This window comes from Rhipicephalus sanguineus, chromosome 3 (genome assembly GCF_013339695.2).
Source record: "Rhipicephalus sanguineus isolate Rsan-2018 chromosome 3, BIME_Rsan_1.4, whole genome shotgun sequence".
Lineage (NCBI taxonomy): Eukaryota > Metazoa > Arthropoda > Arachnida > Ixodida > Ixodidae > Rhipicephalus > Rhipicephalus sanguineus.
This window is the reverse complement of record NC_051178.1, coordinates 113838498-113859348: the sequence shown is the minus strand read 5'-3', so window position 1 is coordinate 113859348 and position 20851 is coordinate 113838498. Positions and strand designations below refer to the sequence as shown.

General features: G+C 46.9%; 1 protein-coding gene across 6 annotated transcripts in view; it reads right to left on the bottom strand.

The window, feature by feature from the left end:
* Nucleotides 1-57: 57 nt before the first annotated feature.
* LOC119386962 (L-sorbose 1-dehydrogenase) overlaps nucleotides 58-20851 on the bottom strand; it is a 531651-nt gene continuing 510857 nt past the window's right edge. Inside the window, exons 2-11 of one of the 6 annotated variants that reach the window (XM_049413324.1) lie at nucleotides 16615-16817; nucleotides 12528-12714; nucleotides 12114-12245; nucleotides 10744-10868; nucleotides 9821-9988; nucleotides 8362-8509; nucleotides 5322-5482; nucleotides 4317-4494; nucleotides 2691-2913; nucleotides 58-569 (exon numbers count right to left, since the gene is read on the bottom strand). In XM_049413324.1, coding sequence (XP_049269281.1) covers nucleotides 422-569; nucleotides 2691-2913; nucleotides 4317-4494; nucleotides 5322-5482; nucleotides 8362-8509; nucleotides 9821-9988; nucleotides 10744-10868; nucleotides 12114-12245; nucleotides 12528-12714; nucleotides 16615-16817 — 1673 coding nt within the window. In that variant the 3' untranslated portion in view covers nucleotides 58-421. The remainder of the gene's footprint in view (nucleotides 570-2690; nucleotides 2914-4316; nucleotides 4495-5321; nucleotides 5483-8361; nucleotides 8510-9820; nucleotides 9989-10743; nucleotides 10869-12113; nucleotides 12246-12527; nucleotides 12715-16614; nucleotides 16818-20851) is intronic. The other 5 variants (XM_049413319.1, XM_049413322.1, XM_049413320.1 and 2 more) reach the window with 5 other exon arrangements.

Sequence of the window (20851 nt, the reverse complement as noted above, 5' to 3'; positions counted from 1 at the left end):
GGCAAGAGCCCTCAGTAGGTTACTCGTCATATTTTCGTTGTATTTCACGTGCGTCGATTATCGCATGTACGATTTATTTTGTTCTTTCGAGGAGGAAATACAATATTTGGCGTATTCTTCTTACCGACGGTAATAAGCTGAAGCCTAAACGTTGCTAGTTCTGGGGTAAGTGGATGGCACTCGCTGGTCAAACCACGTGATTTTTACGATCAGTCAGGTGCGCAGTACCGTCGCTTCTGCTATTATTCCCTGGCTGTCCGTTATTTCCTTAATAGTCCCCTGCGAACACAGTCGAAATAGCACATCACATCACGAGTTCACGCTGATGAGAGGCAGAAGTCCCAGAGCACGGGCTTGACCACTAGTAGTACGGCAGTGGAGTCGGCTGTGACGTCATGGCTTTCCGCTTTCTTTGTTTTTTTCATTGAGGTCCCGCTGCATTGTCCTCGATGATCATGGATGCCGCCTTGCTGCCGATCATCATGCTTGGTGCGTTTGTGTGACCCGTTATTACGTCGGGCATCACGGAGGCGTCGGCCACTCGCAGGCCCGTCACGCCACCGCGGACCCTGCGTACAAAGTGTTGGCGTGGTATAGAACACTTTTCATAACTGTAAAGCTGTAGCGTTCCTGCGATGCATTTTGTCCAACTAATGGTGGCGTTGTCATTTCTGAAAACAGCGTTTACACACGCAGTTTTCTTGCTCTATGGCGTGGAAAAATCTGGATTCGGCTCTCCTGACACAGACATGAGGAAAAGATAAGAGCCCCCTGCAGCCACGTGCAGCTCGAACTCTCTCTCATTTTTTTTTTTTTTTATCGTTTGAGGCATAACAGATGTCGCCATTAGTGGGGCGAAGTGCAGTGTAGAAAAGCATGCTAGTGAATAATTTTTTTTTACTTGAAAATACTCACACGACACATATCGAATGATATCTTATGTCGATGATAATAATAATCTGTCGGCTTTTGCGAGCCAAAACCACGATATGATTATGAGGCACGCCGTACTGGAGGGCTCCGGAAATTTTGACCATCTGGTGTTCTTTAACTTGCACTGAAATGTTTTGATTTTGCATCTGAATATACACGCGCACACATGCAAACGCACGCACGAACGTACAGAAGTATGCTTGAACCCCTCCCGAAACAACATTCTGGCTATGCTACTGGCATATAGCTCCCATTGTGGCGGCTGTGGTGTCCGGTACTATGCAGCCGTGTGTGCGCGTGTGTGTGCGTGTGTGTTTGCCGTACGATGGTCTCATGAAGACAGAAATAATATGTACAACAGTTTCAACAACAGCGGTGCGCTTTCGTAGCATTAAGGGGCACGTCCAAGTGGTTCTCGTCAATGTTGGCGACGTCTGCTCTCGACAGCAACGCAGCCGACGCTCATTATAGTGGCTCCGGTGAGAGCCGAGCCATGCACTGTGTTATCTGACAGGCTTAGGGTTTGTACAATAAGCGCGTGCCTCAAGTCGTGCTAAAGTTCCTGCTCGCGCATTACAGCCAGGGTAAGGCGAAAGGCACTGCGCTCACTTCGTAAGTCACGAGTAGGCACGTGCGAGTGCGAGCGTCTTTTCTGTTCTTTTTACTTTTGCCTCTCTCTCCTCTTTCCAACCCTGCCTCTCCACCCAAATTTAGCTAGCAGATTGGAAACTAGCATGTGGTAAAGCACCCTACCTTTCCTCAATTTCTCTCTCTCTCTCTCTGTCTCTCTCATTGAGCAAATGACACCGTCATTCAATGTCACGAACGGGCTGGCTACTATAGTCACTGACAACAACCATTAGTACCAGTCGGAGCAGTCGTCGCACCAACCCTTATCATTAAAGAGCTACTGACAATAAAAATTTCGGGCTTTTTCTTGCGTCATATGAAAGGTCAAGCCCCCGAGATGCTACAAAAATGTGCTGGTAATTCCAAAAGGACTTGTTTCTGGGCTAGTTGGTGCGTACATTGCTTAGGTACAGACGAATGAGGCGCAAAATACATTTCTTGAAAATTGGAGAAGCAGAAGGGAAGACAGAGAAGCGCTTCTCTGTCTTCTCTTCTGCTTCTCCCTTTCTCAAGAAATGTATTTTGCGCCTCAGTCGTCTGTACCTAAGCAATGTGCCGGTAAGCGTGATTGCGCCCTGCAAAATTAACTGCTATACGTCTTTAAAAGCTAGTTTCGGTTCCTAGTGTACCCTGACGTCACGGCACGGTATGAGCTTCTCGTCACGAGCTCGCGCACGATATCGTGACGTTTCAACGGCCGCTCCGCTCCGTGGACCGGTGACACACACGAGGCCATATTGCATGTTTTGGTACCTGACGTCATCAAAATTGGCCATACTGAAGCGTGAAGTCACGACATTTCATACTGTAGCCTGACGTTACTCTAGTGTCAGTGTCAATCGGCGAGCCGCGCGAAAGTTGACTTTAATTGCAAAACAAAACGTCTCATCAGCATTTTCTGAGCTTCACACTTGGCCAAGGAGTCTCTGTATACAGAGGATTTGTATGATATAGTAAAATCAGCTTTGAAAATTTCTGTCAGTACTCCTTTAAGTGGAAAGCGACGTTGCGCTCATCGCCTGATACTGAACACCGAAGTGCCGTTCGTGAATCGACATACTTGCACAGTGCGAAATGAACGAGGTCAGATGCGAGGACACAACACAGGCGCTGTGAAGGCTGCTTACCTCAGCCGTTCGTCCAGGACTGCCTCAGGATGTGAGCCCATGGCTACGGTGCAGCAAAGATGCCAGGCGGCTATCGCGGTGTGCCGGGAGAGGCACTCGTTGTACTCCTGGCTCCAGAGAGGTCCCTCATCGGCGCACGGCGGAAATATCTGTTGCGACGGCTTGGCGCCGATGCTCTTCATGGCATCCGCGCTTAAGATCCGGTCGATGAACATCTTAGTACCTGAATGCCAGACAGGCAGCTTAACACTGTTTCAGCCGCCAATGTGGAGCGCCATCTGAACGTTTATAGGATTTCAGAACTTGTTCTCGAACTAGTTCGTGTTTAGTACAAGAGAGACATGGAGAGGAGGAAAGCCGGGAGGTTAGATCTTAGCATCTGGTTTGCTACCCTGCATTGGGGTGTGGAAATATGAGTCGCAAAGAGGGTGTAGAGAGAGAGAGAGAGAGCAAAAATAACACACACACGCGCGCACACACACACACACGCACATGCAAGGAGGGGCGTTCTGATTACAAGGCAAGTTTACTGCTTCTAGAGGAGAGAGAAAACGCAGGGATAAAAAGAAAAAAAAAACGGAAAGGGCAACACTGTGTTGTAGCATTCATTACTTTCTGTGTTCCGTGTAATTGATGTATTATGAGCAATGGCATCAATAATTATAATTATAATTATTACACACTTTAGAAACCTCAGCGAATGCAGTTGAGTGACGTTTTATCACTTGCTCGGAGGTATTCCCTGACTCTGTGATGGAACATCAACTCGAGCCTTTCTACAAATATGTTTAACAAAAGCCTTGAGCTGACCTCTGCTGTACAGTGTCGTGACTAGCTTCGATCGATTCGAACATAGTGCTTGAATTTCGGCATAACACAGGCCGTACAGCGCGCTTAAAAATGAGCACCAAACAGGCATTACACGCTAAGGCAACTTTATATTGCAATAATAAGTACGAATAAAGAGACAGTTACCGACAACTTTCTACCCTACCGAAAGTAACACGAGGTAGGGAGGTAAAGTAAATCTTTACCTAAGTGTTTACAAAATTCCATATTGCTATAAGAAGGAAACCTGGGCCCGCAATCACAAAAACGACTCAGTATATAAAAGTTTTCGTAAGAGAATATTTCAGCCAATCACGACACGGAACGTATTAGCGAAGCCGGCTGACAAATTGGAAAACGCACCTACGAAAGAGAAGTTTTGTGAATTCGGCCCCAGAACTTCGCAGCTTCATGCTACTTTCATTGGCTGAACAAGAGTGGTAAAGAAAAGGGGGGGGGGGGGGGCGGTAGAACTAAGGGATCCAACTTTTCCTTAGTTACCACAACGTGAAGCCAATAGATATGTTTACCACATTTATGTTGTATGACCTCTCCATACCTGCTATGTGTTGTGCTTATGTTTGTTTGACCGGCAAATGTCCCACGAATATACTGCTCACTTCACTGTTGAATGCCCTATTGCTTCAAGCCATATGTATTTACCACGTTTACCACATGCTAGCCTCAGCTAATAGAAACCACTCTGTCGTATTCGAACCCTGAGTGTTTGAGGGTTCGTTTAAATAGTGCGATCGCATACCAGCATATACACCTATGCACCAGAGTTACTACTCATACCTTGAGCAAGAGCCTTCACGTCGTACGGGTGCTCGAACATGTTTGGATCGATGTTCGGGTGCTCGTACGGGTTCTTGGAGCGCAGTGAGATGGAGCCACGTGACCTCGGTCGGTTGAGAATTGTTATCGCTCGAAAGCCGGGCCGACCGTCAATGGGACCAATTAAACCGTCGAAAGCCTGCGATAAACGCAAGTCATTGAAGATGGCGACTGAAAGGAGAAACTTCACTCTAGGAATGTCATCGACGCCGAAACGGCTCATAAGTTTTCGGCTGCCGTTCAAAGTTTGCAAGAGCATCACACCGAAAGTACAAGAATCAATTGACATCACTAAGATTTGTCGAGGTGGACGTAGCCATGAGATACGACGCTGAATGAATGGAGCTCACAATAAGAAAACAAGTCTTTTCCAAAGCGCAAATGCCTGCGGAAATCGCAGCTTCTGTGTGAGCTCCGGTGATGAAGCGACACTGCGACTATGAACATAACTACACGATAAGTGTATTGAATAGTATAGCGAACGGTATTATCAGAATGGTTTGCGTCTACGTTGTTTTATGGCATAAGAAATTAACGCTCACCTATCAAGGTGGTGGCGGTGGGGATGTTAACACCAGGCAGGTCGAATAGACATCTCGAATAGCATAGAATATACATAGCTTCGAATATACAATTGTCGCCTGGCAGACCTGGGCGTCGATTGCTCCGCCGGAGTGACCCTTTCCATGCAGTATGTGTCAGAATGCATAACTTAAGCCTGTCTCTCGCAGAAAACGTAGAACAGCTGAGACACAGAAAGCGAGAGAGCGATGCATTGCTGAACACACGGAAAGCATACAACATTCATACCGAATTCTTCGCCTCACCGGAGAAATTTTTTATGGCGTTTTCGTTTTGGAGTTTGTGGACTACGCACGCTGAGGCAGTGGTCATACCGTATTGATACGCAGCGTAAGGTGTTGCTTTGTTTCGCGAACTTGTGCTGTTCTACGATATGAGCCTTACCTCGGGCAACATTCCTAGCTCCACTGCGAACGCCTTCAACAATTGGCTGGCCGGCGACATGGCGACGGTCGCCACCTCGATGTCCGGGACCTTGGGATCTTCGGCGTACTCGGTGGGCAGGAACTGCACGAACTCGTTGCCCACGGGTATCGATATCGTGCCTGCGTAGAACAGATCAGCGTGCCGGCAACAAGATTCGCAATGCAGTTAGACAGTTTCATTCTTTGCAAAACACTTACTCATTGGCTTCCACTGCTAGTTCGCATAACATTCTCCAATTGTTAATGAGTATTGTAGTCAGAATTGGTGTCTTTCTGTGTTTTTTTTTTTGCACAAAGTAATTCTTTAAACGCGTTCTATAACGACAGCTCACTTGGTCTTTCGTCACCGAGTTATTTACGTCGTTGGCCAGCGCAAGGAGAACTTGCTGTTGCCTAAATCAGATTTTAAACAAAATTTCGGGACCTTTGGTCACTATCTCTAGCACGAATATTGCAAATGCAGAGTTGAAGTCGTTTATTGCACATCTCTCTCTCTCTCTTTTGTTTGTTTTAATGAACTCTGGAAGTGGTGCCACTTGGAAAATGCCAGAGGCCCATGTATGAGATTTAGGTGCACGTTAAAGTGCACCAGGTGGCCGAAATTTCCGGAGCTCTCCACTACGGCGTTCCTAATAATGAATTCCTAGTTTTGGCGCGTAAAACCCAAGCAGTTATAATTACCATCACTTTGGACGTAGTCATCGCCACTAAATTTCTCCGCAAATGAACTGATGTTTTCACCGCAGCTGTTGTATAAATCATATTACGCAAAGATGCAGAATCTTAAAACTGATGTAAAGCCTCAAATATTATCAGTGTTGTATGCGTTACCGCAATAAAGTAACTAAATACGTTACTCGTTACGCTAACAAAAAAGGAACGCGTTACCGCCCTGCGTTGCCCGTAAAAAAAGTTTACGCGTTACCGTTACCGAAAAAAAGTAATGGACGTTACTTGTGCCGTTATTCCATAATCAGAAATTTTAATCATTGCACATTCGCTGCAGGAACCCACAATAAGAATTTTATAAAGCCCAAAGTACTGATTTAACGAGAATAATTTGCATAAATGTGCCGTTCCTTGGCAATACTGTGTATAGTGGTCTGAAGTTGCCTGCACAGTTATATTTGATGGCTTCTAACTATGTGGCACATGGTAAAGCCGTTTTTCTCAATGTGACATTAAATATAAGACGATCGATGTCACCATCAACGCTCCCCGCAAAGAAAACATGACTGAAAAAACTTGCAGTAAATATAACGGCGGGCTTCTACTAACAAAATTAATGGGCAAACTTGTAGCAATAAAAAATGCTTAAATGACAATTAAATCCGCAAAAATTATTTGCGCGCAATTATTTTTCAATTTAACCTGCATAATTACCGCGAAAAAATTGCGACTGTGCATGTGAAGCTGTTCAGGGTCAGCCTCGCTTCCTCAGGAATTCAATAGACAGAAAGCTAATCGCAGCTGCAGAAGGCAAGACGCGAAACTAATTTTGGAAACGAAGTTTAAAAGCAGTGTCAAAGTATATTGCACGAACAATTTCCTAGTGGAACTGCAACTTTCTGAATGTAAGACGCAGTTGCATTTCAAAGCTGTCATCGGACAGCTTGCCTCGTTTCTTGATGAATACGTCCGCACCTACGCTAAATAGGCGCTCGACGGACACGCTTTGTGGTACTCCTGTATTCACTTTCAGAAAAAGCTGGCGAATGCGCGGGTTCCCACTCAGCGCGATGTAATGATGCACCAAAGGTACCGAGACAGTCGTTCATCTGCAGTTGGCGATGCTGTTGAGAATGCATTTCCGAACAAGTCATCGTGAGCTAAGGCAGGCCGCTATACCCCGAGTCTTCATCTCCGCAAGCCAAGAAAATCTCGACAGCTCGCTTTTTACGGTTACGAGGACCGCATTTCGCTTCGATTTATCGACGATCAACGACAACTTGAACCGCAATAGCACGGTAGCCGAAACTAACAGACATATAAGAAATTTCGAAAATTTGCACCCAAATGCAATGTTCCCCGCGCAACAAAGGACCCCGCGCGTGGTCACTTTGTCAACGGTTGGTGGGCCGACAGCAGTCCGCCACTGCGACGAAATAAGATCGGGGAGAGCTCTGGGAAAGTAGTTCCTACGAGACGAAAAGATTGTGTAAAGTTTGAGATCATTGGAACAAAAAGTAACAAGTAACGTCACACCTCGCGTTACCGAAAAATGGTAACGTAAATACGTCACCAGTTACAGCTCCAAAATAGTAACGACTACGTTACTAAGTTACTGAAAAAAGCAACGCGTTACCGGTAACGCCGTTACTGTAACGCGTTACCGCCAACACTGAATATTATGCATGCGCCCCAATTCCACCATTACAATGTAAAGTCTGTGCTAGCGGCAATAATAAGTAAGAGCGAGTAAACTATAAAGTTGGCTGAGTACATTATTAGCGATCTCCACGTTATTTGCGATGTGGCCTGGCGCGATTAAGTAGCTGCTTTAGCGCGAAACTCTCTCTTTTAAAATTTAATTTCATTATATTCCTTTCATGTTAAGAATCAAGAAAGGCGCACAGTTGCATAACTTACGAGAAATTACTTTGTATATCAGATTTGAGTTTGATATACTTGTTAATTACTTTATCAAGTTGGTTTAAGTACGTTCAGACAGTTCATTCAAAAACTTTGTAAGGGGACGCCACATATGAGAACAGCGAGTCTTGCATGCACGCTATACTTGCAAAAGACCTGTTCACGTACATGAAAATATCTGCTTCAGGACGTTATAATACAAACGATGAAGCGAACTCGATGCATATCATGACGGCATACCGAGCAGAAACACCCAGCTGTTTTTTCTCAAACCTGTGTCTACATATACTTGCAGCGCAGTTCCACTCAAATGTGTTGAATTGTGCGCTCAACGTATAATAAATACCAGTATATTTTTAGATGCGTCTTATACTTTCATATTTGCAGTGCTCTTTTCGTTTCCTTACCTGTCCCGTTGCTGGCGTACTGCTGAATGTCGGCGAGACTGAAAGGCGGTATGCCAACTTCCACGTCGGTGCTAACGGGAACGCCCACAATGAGCGCCGGGTGGTCTTGAAGGTTGCGTCCCACTGGCAGATCGGCAACCACCGGTATCTGTACGGGAGAGATGTTACGCCGGCGGAAGCTTACTGATAAGACGCAATTAGCGCATCCAGCTGCTGTGTAGCGGACTAATGACACAGAAGACGACGACAAAAGCAACGACGAAATAAAATTATGCACAGCATGGTTATACGCCGAAATTCTTGTGCTAATTGATGTTTATTTAGCTAGACCGTAGCTTTAGTGCACCTAACTTAATCCACTGAAGAAATGACAGGCCCACACGAGTGTAATAGTGAAGTGGCACGCCGCGTTGCAGTGGTTGAGAGAAGTTGCTCCGTTTAAATTGTTATTTATGGCGCCTTAAAGCGTTATGTCCTGTACGAACCATATGGCTATGCGGCTTGTCCATGCGGTGACTTGCTGGGTAAATTGAGCCGCCACTTGGAATACGGGCTTGTATCGAATATCATACGGTTCAAGCGATCTCCGATTGGGGGCGCGCGGGCGGTTGCCGGTGTCTCCACCAAACTACCATCCCTTCCGGCTCATCATCTCGTGATTTACCTCACGGCCAGAGTGCACGGTTCGCGCGGATCGCAATAGCATATTTCTGGCGCTTCGACTTTTTACGAAGCGGCATAGCAATGGTAGCCTGAACTTTCCCTACAATTTCTGTCATAATAGATAACTTTAGCAGATTCGAGGTGAGGGCCAGTTGGTGATGGAGCATACTTGGTGAAAATTAAGCGCAATGGACGGGACAAAAGAAGGAGCACACAGAACGAAGCGCTTTGTCCTGTGTGCTCCTTCTTTTGTCCCGTCCATTTCGCTTATTTTTCACCAAGTATAATAGATAAACAATCCTACGTGCAAATAGGTGGTGCGTGCCACTTACTCGGGATTACATGGAAGATAAGGGCATTTTAGGACGATCAATAGCAGCATAACGATATATATTTAGCATTTCAGTAATTTACTTAACGGAGAGAGTCCCATTTTGCAAAATGTAACTCGAGTCGTGCACTCGAGCTCTTGCCTCTCTAGCGTAATCACCAGCACCAGTTTTGAGAAACACATCGACAATATTTGCAGGAGCATGTAAGTTAACGCTATTAAGTACTGCACTGCGCTGGTTTTTCACAGCAAAGTTTGGTCGTAGTGTCAAGCAACAACGTTATGAAAGGAAAAAAAGACAGGAAAGAGGTGCATATGAAATGAAGCGTTGCTATGAAATACCAACTAGGCTGCATCGAAACTCTTCTTATGACTGTTTTACTGTGCCATCAAAGGGAACTGCTCTAGTACTGTTCATGAAGACGTCACGAACTGTTCGGAAGAGAGGATACATGTTGCACATACCTGCAGCCGTTCCAGATCCTCTCTGGGCCCAACTCCGGAAAGCAGCAAGAGCTGAGTAGATCCCACGGTTCCCGCGGAGAGGATCACCTCGCGCCTTGCGTTCACCTTGCCCGGCCGACCGAGTCTGGTGAATGTTACGCCAACTGCGCGCTTTCCGTCGAAGTTCACCTGCTCGTCCGAAATAGGCCGAAGTGAAACGACTGACGTAACGCATAAGTACTCGTCGCGCGTTAATAAGGATGACGTCAGAGGAATGATCGTGAGAATGCTACGGGTGTGTTTCAGTACACACCGTAGACGGCCAGACAGACAGCTAAGCGGACAGCGGCCATCTTACGTCCCATTGCAATTCTCACATAGCCCGCAGAATAGACAGCTTCGCGAAGACAGCATCGGAGACAAATACGATGCAGGTTACTTTGGTGTCTAAACAAGATGGCGGTTGAGCAGAATGCTCGGATAGCCCGGATGTCGCCTGTCATAGTCGTGTGCACAGAAGCAGACGCCTCTCTACTCGCTCAGTGTGGTTTAAGTAGCTAGGTTCAATTTTTGATGCAATTGGAGACGAAAGAAGTTAAAGAAATAAAAATTACGTCTATTTGCTTTCTCTTGTCGATGCGAGGTGGCGTCACATCTCACATACGCCATCCAGACGCGTTCCATTGCTCGGACGACTGGGGCTCGATGCTGTCTTCTGAGCTGTCAGCGTACATTGTCTACGATGCATGGCCAGAATTGGAACACAGCATGTGTGCCGTGCTCAGAATAAGTAACAACTTGGTCATTAGTGGTGTCAATTTCAATCGTGAAACTAAAGAAGGGCATCGGAGATTTTCACGTCGTGTAATCCACAAAGCGCTTCAAAACGCATGGAGCGAGCTGCAGCGTCAATAATTTGACAAGGTGGCACTTCCGTTGCTTACCTTGGTGACGTGGCTGAGCAGCGCCACATGTAGGTTTTTCCGTTCGCGGATGATGGGCTGGATGAAGGCCTTGCTGGCGCTGAAACGTTTGCCGTTCCCGACATTGGTCTGTAGTCGGGAGCAGCCTACAGGGTTGAATGGAGGGGAGTGCACAGCTGTCAGACTGCTATATGTTTCTTGAGAACAGATCTAGGCGCTAGAATTTTGTACGAATGAGGAAACCTATGCAATGCCCCTATAGAACTCTTGTGTTCAGCAATCCTGTGTGATTTAAGGAAACTGATGCGTATTTAATAGAAATAAACGACAGTTATAGCGCGAAATGACGATAACAGGACAGTGCACAAGACATTGCTCACGTTTTAATAAGGCAAGTTTTATACTGGGAATGCTTTAACACGGAAGTATTGGAAATAGGGGATATTGGACACATGCAGCCATTCACTTTTATGAAAACGCGGGGGTCTCCATACAGGAAGCCATGCATATATTCGTACGATATTATTGGAAGTTGACGTCACGTGAAAGGTTTTTAAAGAGCGCAACTAGATCTAAGATTTTCGTTGCGCCCGGTTGTGCGAACAGCAATTTGTCTGAACCGGTACGCGCTCGCTCCGTCCTCTTCAACTTGTGCTTCGCTCCCACAACACATGCGCCGATTCGTCCGGCGTGGAATTCTATATCTACGATGGGTGAGTCTGTTACGTGACTAAAAATCGCGTAACATCACGTAACAACTAGTCACGGGAGTAAAAACCTCGTAACATCACCTGCCAACTAGTCACGCGACTAAAATCAATTTAACATTACGTAATAACTAGTCACGTGACTAAAATAACGCAACATCACTCAACAGCTAGTCACGTGACATGTTCCCGCCAAAACCCACGTAACAGCCAGTGAAGTGACATGTTCCCGCCAGAGCCACATGACAGCTAGTCACGTGACTAAAATCACGTGACATCACGTAATATCTAGTCATGTTACCGAAATCACGTGACATCACGTAACAACTAGTCATGAGACTAAAATCACGTAACGTCACGTAGCTAGTCGCGTGACATGTTCCCGCCAAAACCACGCGACACGGGCGTAGTGTAGGGAACCGACCGAAACCGGAGAACAGCCAAGTGTATCTATGCTTAATACTACTAGCAAAAACTTGGCATCTCTAGCAAAAGCTTGGCCTTACCAGCAAAACTTAGCTAGGTCGAGCACTAGCTCCGCTGTTGGTTCCAGCCTTGTGCCACAAGTGTAAGATGTGCATTTTTTTTCCTTCACATTATTGTTGCAGTATAATGGAGACGGGGTCGGGGTAATGCGGGAAACTGGCAAACCAGCCTGTCCTAGTGATGCGACAAACGGGTCACCTGATTGCGTAGGACCGTTGAAATCCACGTGAGCGTACCCGGCTTGCTGACACGCCTCCATAAGAAGGTGGGCGAGAGGCGTGCTGGTGTTGGCGTAGTCCACCGGTATCTCGCCTCCAGTTCCGTGACACTCTTCCAGTGTGTTCGCGCATGCAAACGAGAAGAAAGAGGAACATGATGCGGCATGGAACGTCACCGCCTATGCAGGCAGCAACCGACGGTCAGGTTTAACTGGTATATACGCTCATCGTCACGAGTACATATGCCGACCACGAGGAGTAGTGAAACGCGTCGTTGCGCACAGGAACTGGATTTCCGGCGATTAATAAGCAGTGGTAACAGGAGCATAACCGTTTACAACCGGAATTTTTTTTTTCATAAGGAATGGCAACCTAATCTTTCTTTGCTACTCACCGTCCGATGGACCTAGGCGGTAGTCTTCGATGTCCTTGAAGTGAGGGAGCACGTCTTCGTACGACCACCCTTCGGCTCCGTACTCTCTGGCCCAGCGGTCGAAATCCCCAGGGTTTCCCCTCGTGTACATCATGAAGTTTAGCACGCTGCTGCCGCCGAGCACCTTGCCGCGCGAATGCGCTAGCCTCTGCGTGCGTTACAAAAAAAATAAGAAACGGTACAGAAAGGCGATTTCACGACCAGTGCGATGTGAAAGAGCGGATCGGTTCATTTCTTTTGGCGGGCCGTGCTGTGCTGTTGGAAAAACTGACAACGCAACCTGGCAGGTTAAATGTAGAAGGGGACGGTGTGTGCGTCACCCGACATATACTTAGGCGAGGTTATCTGTGATGTCTGAAAGTTTCACTTACGTGCATGGCTATGCCGGCTGTGCCGATTTAATGACCTATGTTATGTAAACGAAAGAGCATGCGCTTATGATCCCCAGGACCTTCGCGCTAACAGCAGTACGCTGCTCTACGAGCCTTCCAGAATTTCACACTATGCAAGAATTATTACAACACCCCTTCGATGCTGCCTCCTAAAATTCGCTCAGAAACCTGTCCGCGTATCGTCCAGAGCTGAACTCGTTTCTTGAAACATTTATGTTCACCTGACATATTTAGTTGTACACACCGATTCAGGTTTATACAGATTCATCTAAAAGCACTTCGTTAGACCCCCTTTTATTTCGGTGGTCAAAAGTGTCATTCGAGCCTATATAATACAATCTTATCTGAATATACATTCCGTGACCTTAATACATCCGCCCTTTTAACAGGAAAGTGTTTTATGCCGGGGTCCATAAAGACTCATGACGTATTTCCGTCACGGAAGTACGTCAGCAAAATGAACGCCATCAGATGGCAAAGAAAAAAAGAAACATAAGAAAAAGTGCCGTTGACGGGAGTCGAATCCATGACCTCCCGGTCCGCGACGATGGCAGGCGGGCGTTTAGCCCACTGAGCTACCGCCAAACACATTACGGAGGCTACATGGCGCCTTCTATCTCTCACACTTTCCTCTCGCAGGGCTCTTGGATGGATGGATGGATGGATGCTATGAGCGCTACATAAAAAAAAAAGCAGGTGCGGCCTGCTGCGTCGCGTCGCCGTCAATGGGCAAGCGCGTCCCGGTCGAATTGACAGTTGCGGCCGCAGTTTTTGGTGAGGACGCCACTAGCGCGGTCCGCAAAGCAGAGGCCAGTTCGTGCTACTATTATGCAGCGGCCGTGGTGCTACAATGTGGTCGGCTCGGAATTTATGCGTTGTTCGTGTGCTTTTTTGTGTGATCGTGTGTGTGAGTAGCTTTCCTCATGTTTCTTGCGCCTGAGTGCGTTTATTTGGTGTGCGCGTCTGTGGCGGACGGTTTTTTCCAGCGGTGAGATGCCGCGAAGCTGTTGTGTGCCGCTGTGCAATTCAAACGCGAGAAGAGACGCTACTATGAAGTACCACGAATTCCCTAGCGATCTGCAGCGTCGCGAAGCGTGGCCGAAGAATATTTCTCGCCAAGGGCCCTCAGAAAAAGCAAGTAAGTGGGAGCCAAGCGACAGGTCGCTGGTATGTTCATTAAATTTCACTGAGGATAACTATAAAAAGAACACGAAGATTATGATTTTGCTTCCGACTGTGGTCCCGACTGTGTTTCCCGGTTATCCGCACTCCATGCAAAAAATAACGCGCAGCACAGAAAACGGTGGCGAATGAATGCAGCTGATGACGCAATAGTTGGGGCAAGTGATTGTGAAAGCTCAGGAGGAAGCCCTAAGATCAAAAGTTCCTCGCACCCTGTGAAAGACGATATCGAAGCGTGCGTTCCACAGTCGTCCTCAGAACCGAGCACAGAACGTAGCTTTCCTGTAGATCAGGCCTACCAAACCACATTAGATATTGCACAAGAAAAACAAACGGGAGACAAAAGGAAGAAACGTACACAGAACAAGCGCTTGTCAGTTCTGTGTATCTTATTTTGCCGCCGTTTCTTTATGTGCTGCTGATTTCATGTCATGCACCTTTACTAACCTGCCGCGCTTGTTATAGAGAGCCAGAGGAAAAGTCAAATTTCGGGAGAAAAGGCGGCCACCCTCCTGAGTGCCTGCATCACTCACTACTTCGTCTTGAAGAAACACGTAAATATACTCAGCATAATTCGCAATAACGAGAACTTTTAATTTCAGGTGAGTAAAGCGGGCAACCTTCATGAAGAGTACTGAGGCTCACTCTACAAATATTGGTAGTACTAGGGCAAACTGTTCACATATGTGGTGTAATCGGCATTTCTAATAACGACTTCAATAGTCAACCTGTAATGTGCAGCTATAAAACGCGTAATCTACGGCCTGATTGGAGTAAGTGTCGCGCGTACAAACGCGGCTGTCGAAGCGCTTCTCCGTGAACAGCTAGACCGGTGTGGTGGCGCCAGAGCGGGCGCAAGGAGAACTAGGCCCCGGATGCCGTTTCGGCGCCACGCAGCAGGCCGCACCTGTTTTTTTTATGTAGCGGCCGTGCTATGAGCGTCTCCTTTATAACGGGGGCTGGGGCGGTGACATCTTTGCCACCAGGCTAAAAAAAACAAACAAACAAAAACGCGCCGTTGCTATGGCCGTCCCATCCGGCGCGTTTCCAATAGAAGCTTCATTTTCTGAACGCTTTGACACACCGTGAGGTGGCAGCTTTAGCCCAAGCCTCGCTTATAGCACCCATCCATATTGAAAAATAGCTCTCCGACGCTCGCCTGGCTGTCGCACCGCGTTCCCTGCTCGCCCTTTTGAGAAGTAACGGCCAGGGTAAAGGGAAGACACGACGCGCGTAGCGTTTCTTTAGCATTTCACGACGCTTTGAAGGAGTGCATATGGAGTATCAGTGTTTATTATGCGCTTCCTGATGTCATCTTTACGTGGGATTCACTATATGTGGTGTCCACGTATACGTTATGACTTCAGCCACCGCAAGGGTGAAATCATGATCATGGGCGTTTGTCGTCGGTACGGAGATGTGCAACTAGGCGTCAACGTGAGTGCGATGCGTCCACATCAAGTGGTGCTATATCTGCCAAACAACAGTAGACATTGTACAAGCTCTCATATATCAATGCACTATAAAGAATAAACTACTTCTGTGACGACGCGTTTCAATTTCGTGTTATACCGATTCCTTTGACGGAGGGATCATCCATCTTTCTTTTTTTTCTCTGGACTTTAGAAAACCGTGCACATGATGAAGTTTAGCACGCTGTTGCCGCCGAGCACCTTGTCGTGCGAGTGCGCTAGCCTCTGCGTTCGTAACAACAAAATAAACGCAACAGAAAGGCTATTTCACGACCGGTTCGATGTGAAAGAGCGGATCGGTTCATTTCTTTTGGCGGGCCGTGCTGTGCTGTCGCAAGAATTGACAACGCAGCCTGGCAGGTTAAATGTAGAAGGGGAGGGTGTGTGTGTCACCCGACATATAATTAGGCGAGGTTATCTGTGATGTCTGAAAGTTTCACTTACATGCATGGCTATGCCGATTTAATTACCTAAGTTATGCAAACGAAATAGCATGCGCTTATGATCCCCCAGGATCTTTGCGCTAACAGCAAGGCGCTGCTCTACGAGCCTTCCCGAATGACACAGTATGCAAGAATTAATGATTCCAATACCCCTTCGATGCTGCCTCCGAAAATTCGTTCAGGAACCTGCCCGCTTATTGTCCATAGCTGAACTCGTTTATTGAAACACTTATGTTCACTTTTCACTTTCCACTTGCTGACATACTTAGTTATACTCACCGATTCAGGTTTATAAAGATTTATCTAAACGCAGGCCGTGAGACCCCTTTTATTTCGGTGGTCAAAAATGTTATTCGAGCCTGAATAATACAATATTATCTGTATATACATTCCGTGACATTAATACAAGCGCCCCCCTTTTTTTTTCTTTCTCTGGAGTTTAGAAGCCTCGTGTTCACAATGTTAGCGAAGACGATCTGCCGGTCACGCTGATGATAGACACCGGCCTTTTGAACGTCAAGGAGCAGATTAGCGCCTTTTTCTATACGAACATGCCTACCTGGTTTCGGAAGGAGTAGGCAGCGTGCTTCTGCGGCACGCTCCAGTAGTCCCAGTCGTCGCGACCTCTAATGTTGAAAGGTGCCGCGAACGGGATTTGTCGAGATGCTTCCTCGAGTCCTCCGGCTTCCAGTAGGAGCACCGTGACGCTGGGGTCCGCGGACAGCCTGTTGGCTATCACGCAGCCCGCTGAACCACCGCCGACTGCGTGAAAAAGCGGGCACGTTCAATTGCCAACGAGTCAACAGGATTTTCACAGTGCATATTTGAAAGATGGCATTAAGGTTGGCGCGAAAGCAATAAAAAAAAATTGGCCGCGTATCTGCGTGCTTCGCTGCAGATGTCGTCTAAAGACGATAGAAGAGGCGCTGCGTGAGATATGGACGCCATCTGGCAATACGTCGGGAAACATGAGTGCTGTGTTGCGGGTTGGTAGTCCCGGCGCAGCAGCAGGCGAAGACCGAGACCGGCGGTGACCAACGCGACCAGCGGGGACGCCAGCCAGCCCGAACACGCGGTTTGGCGCGAAACGCTGAAGCAGAAGAAACGTCCGCACTCAACGAGTACTCTCCACACACTCTTTTAATTACACGTCGCCTGGGTAAAACAGGAATGCCAGAGCGGCGCCCCATGGCATTCGTACAGTGCAATACAGAACCCAAACCGAAACACAACAATGAGCTCGTGTAGAGGGCACGGAGGAAGGCAAGTTTCAGCGCAGTCGCATTTTCAGCGCAGCTTAAGAAACTAGGGTCTTTAGAATTACGTATGTATGCATTTTCTATTGAAGGAACACACCACTTAATACTTACCTAGTGATGTTGCGCCTCAGATATGCGTAATGTTTGCTTTTTGATCGACAATGTACACAAGTATGAACCTAGTCAGCCGTTCAATATGGCTGGCCCTTGGGCAAGTAGTTCAACTTTGGCCGAGTGGCTGAATCGAGTGACGCGCCGACAAACAGAAAGACAGACAGACCAAAATTTCTCCGTTGAAGTATCCTAAGAAAGGCTATCGTCTTTAAAAATATTCGAAGGCGATGATAGTGGGAGTTCGAACTTGTATTGGCACACGCTGTCTCTAATATTGTGTGTGGCGATATTTTTGCCATTAGAGCGAGCTTGATGGCTCCCAAGCCCTCGGAATAATCGTATAATTCTTGATCCGGAGTAGGCAGCTAAAACCCCGTGTTCAGCTTTTTTAATGACAATAACCGCACTCGTTTGTGTGTGACTGCGCCGCCAAACCTCGCCTCGGCTGTACAACGTTTGTGGATATCGTTCCGGGAACCGCCTTTGATCTACTAACGGACACTTTTCTGGCAGCGGAGTCAGCACGGACATTTCCTTGTATACCGCTGCGAGCTGCTAGGCACCAACGTCGTGATGAAGTTCATGAGGATTATTACCCAAGCGCCTGATGTCCGAGACTAGTTGTTCTTTAAGGCGCGGTGACTTCAGTGATTGCAGTGCCGCCCGTGTGTCGCAGAATATCACGCAAGAATCGGGTCTCTGATCTTTATTATACGGAAACGCGCTCTGCAGTGCAGCCAGCTCAGTAGCTGTGGCGGAAGTACGGTGACTCAGAGTGGCAGAGCTGGTAACGTTTGGGATTATCTTTCTTTCTTTCTTTCTTTCTTTCTTTCTTTCTTTCTTGTCTTTCTTTCTTTCTCTTTCTTTCTTCTTCTTTCTTTCTCTTCTTTTCTTTCTTTCTTTCTTCTTTCTTCTTCTTTCTTTCTTTCTTTCTTTCTTTCTTTCTTTTTCTTTCTTTCTTTCGCATGCCGGAATCGGACCTTTTATCCACGTGCTTGATCAGCACTCCACTTCAGTTGCTACAGGCAACAACGACGGCCATACGTTCATATCCCGGCAACAATGAGATATTTCACGTAATTGACAAGTCACCTCGACAAAAGATCCGGTTGCCGTACCAGAGACGGCTGGTCGCCGACAAGCCGTGGATGAGAGAGCATCAGTTATTGGAAAACGGCGCGCACAGATACGCATATGACCGGCGAACCTTCTCAGGTCGCATTTCTTTGCACTCTGGCGTACCGTTTATTAAATGCGAAGCATTTCTTAGCGAACTTCTGCGACTTTGACCGTATCTATCTATCTATCTATCTATCTATCTATCTATCTATCTATCTATCTATCTATCTATCTATCTATCTATCTACTATCTATTCTATCTATCTATCTATCTATCTATCTATCTATCTATCTATCTAGCCGCCTACGACTTTGTGCTCTCCTGGTCGCTTGGTTAATCGAATGTGCACCAAATTGGTATGGCGTAACATGACTGTATGACGAACATAAATGACAAGTCATAACATGAAAATCGTGACACGAATGTCATGTACAGCATGATTTACATGCTACGCTCATGGTGCGCTGGCGGCCGGTTTCGCCAGCTTGATATACACCAAAATTGGTATCTTGTGACGTGACTGTGTGCCGAACATAAATAACACGAGTTAACATGAAATCATGACACGCATGTCATGTACAGCATGACTTACGTGCCACGCTCATGGTGCGCTGGCGGCCGTTTCGCTAGCTTTATATACACAAAAATTGGTATCTTGCGACGTGACCGTGTGACGAACATAAATAACCCGAGTTATCATGAAAATCATGACACGCATGTCATGTACAGCATGACTTACGTGCCACGCTCATGGGGCGCTGGCGGCCGTTTCGCTAGATTGATATGCACCGAAATTGTATCGCGTGACGTGACCGTGTGAAGAACATAAATAACACGTGTTATCATGAAAATCATGACACGCATGTCATGTACAGCATGACTTACGTGCCACGCTCATGGGGCGCTGGCGGCCGTTTCGCTAGCTTTATATACACCAAAATTAGTATCCTGCGACGTGACCGTGTGACGAACATAAATAACACGAGTTATCATGAAAATCATGACACGCATGTCATGTACAGCATGACTTACGTGCCACGCTCATGGGGCGCTGGCGGCCGTTTCGCTAGACTGATATGCACCGAAATTGGTATCTTGTGCCGTGACCGTGTGAAGAACATAAATAACACGAGTTATCATGAAAACCATGACACGCATGTCATGTACAGCATGACTTACGTGCCACGCTCATGGGGCGCTGGCGGCCGTTTCGTTAGCTTTATATACACCAAAATTGGTATCTTGCGACGTGACCGTGTGACGAACATAAATAACACGAATTATCATGAAAATCATGACACGCATGTCATGTACCGCATGACTTACGTGCCACGCTCATGGGGCGCTGGCGGCCCGTTTCGCTAGATTGATATGCACCGAAATTGGTATCTTGCGACGTGACCGTGTGACGAACATAAATAACACGAGTTATCATGAAAATCATGACACGATTGTCATGTACAGCATGACTTACGTGCCACGCTCATGGGAGCTGGCGGCCGTTTCGCTAGATTGATACGCACCGAAACTGGTATCTTGCGACGTGACCGTGTGACGAACATAAATAACACGAGTTATCATGAAAATCATGACACGCATGTCATGTACAGCATGACTTACGTGCCACGCTCATGGGGCGCTGGCGGCCGTTTCGCTAGATTGATATGCACCGAAATTGGTATCTTGTGCCGTGACCGTGGTGAAGAACATAAATAACACGAATTATCATGAAAATCATGACACGCATGTCATGTACAGCATGACTTACGTGCCCACGCTCATGGGGCGCTGGCGGCCGTTTCGCTAGATTGATATGCACCGAAATTGGTATCTTGCGACGTGACCGTGTGACGAACTATAAATAACACGAGTTATCATGAAAATCATGACACGATTGTCATGTACAGCATGACTTACGTGCCACGCTCATGGGGCGCTGGCGGCCGTTTCGCTAGATTGATATGCACCGAAATTGTATCTTGCGACGTGACCGTGTGAAGAACATAAATAACACGAGTTATCATGAAAATCATGACACGCATGTCATGTACAGCGTGACTTACGTGCCACGCTCATGGCGCGCTGGTGGCCGTTTCGCTAGCTTGATCTACCCGGAATTGGTCTTCCGCGACGTCACTGTGTGACGAACATAAATAATAGGAGTTAACATGAAAACCATGACACGCATTTTCCACAATGACATACAAGACGATGTATGCAGCTCTTTGCTGGCTGCTTCGCATTACATCGATTCCCACAATGCGTGGGATCTGCCGGCCTTTTTTTTATTTTTTCGCGGCGAC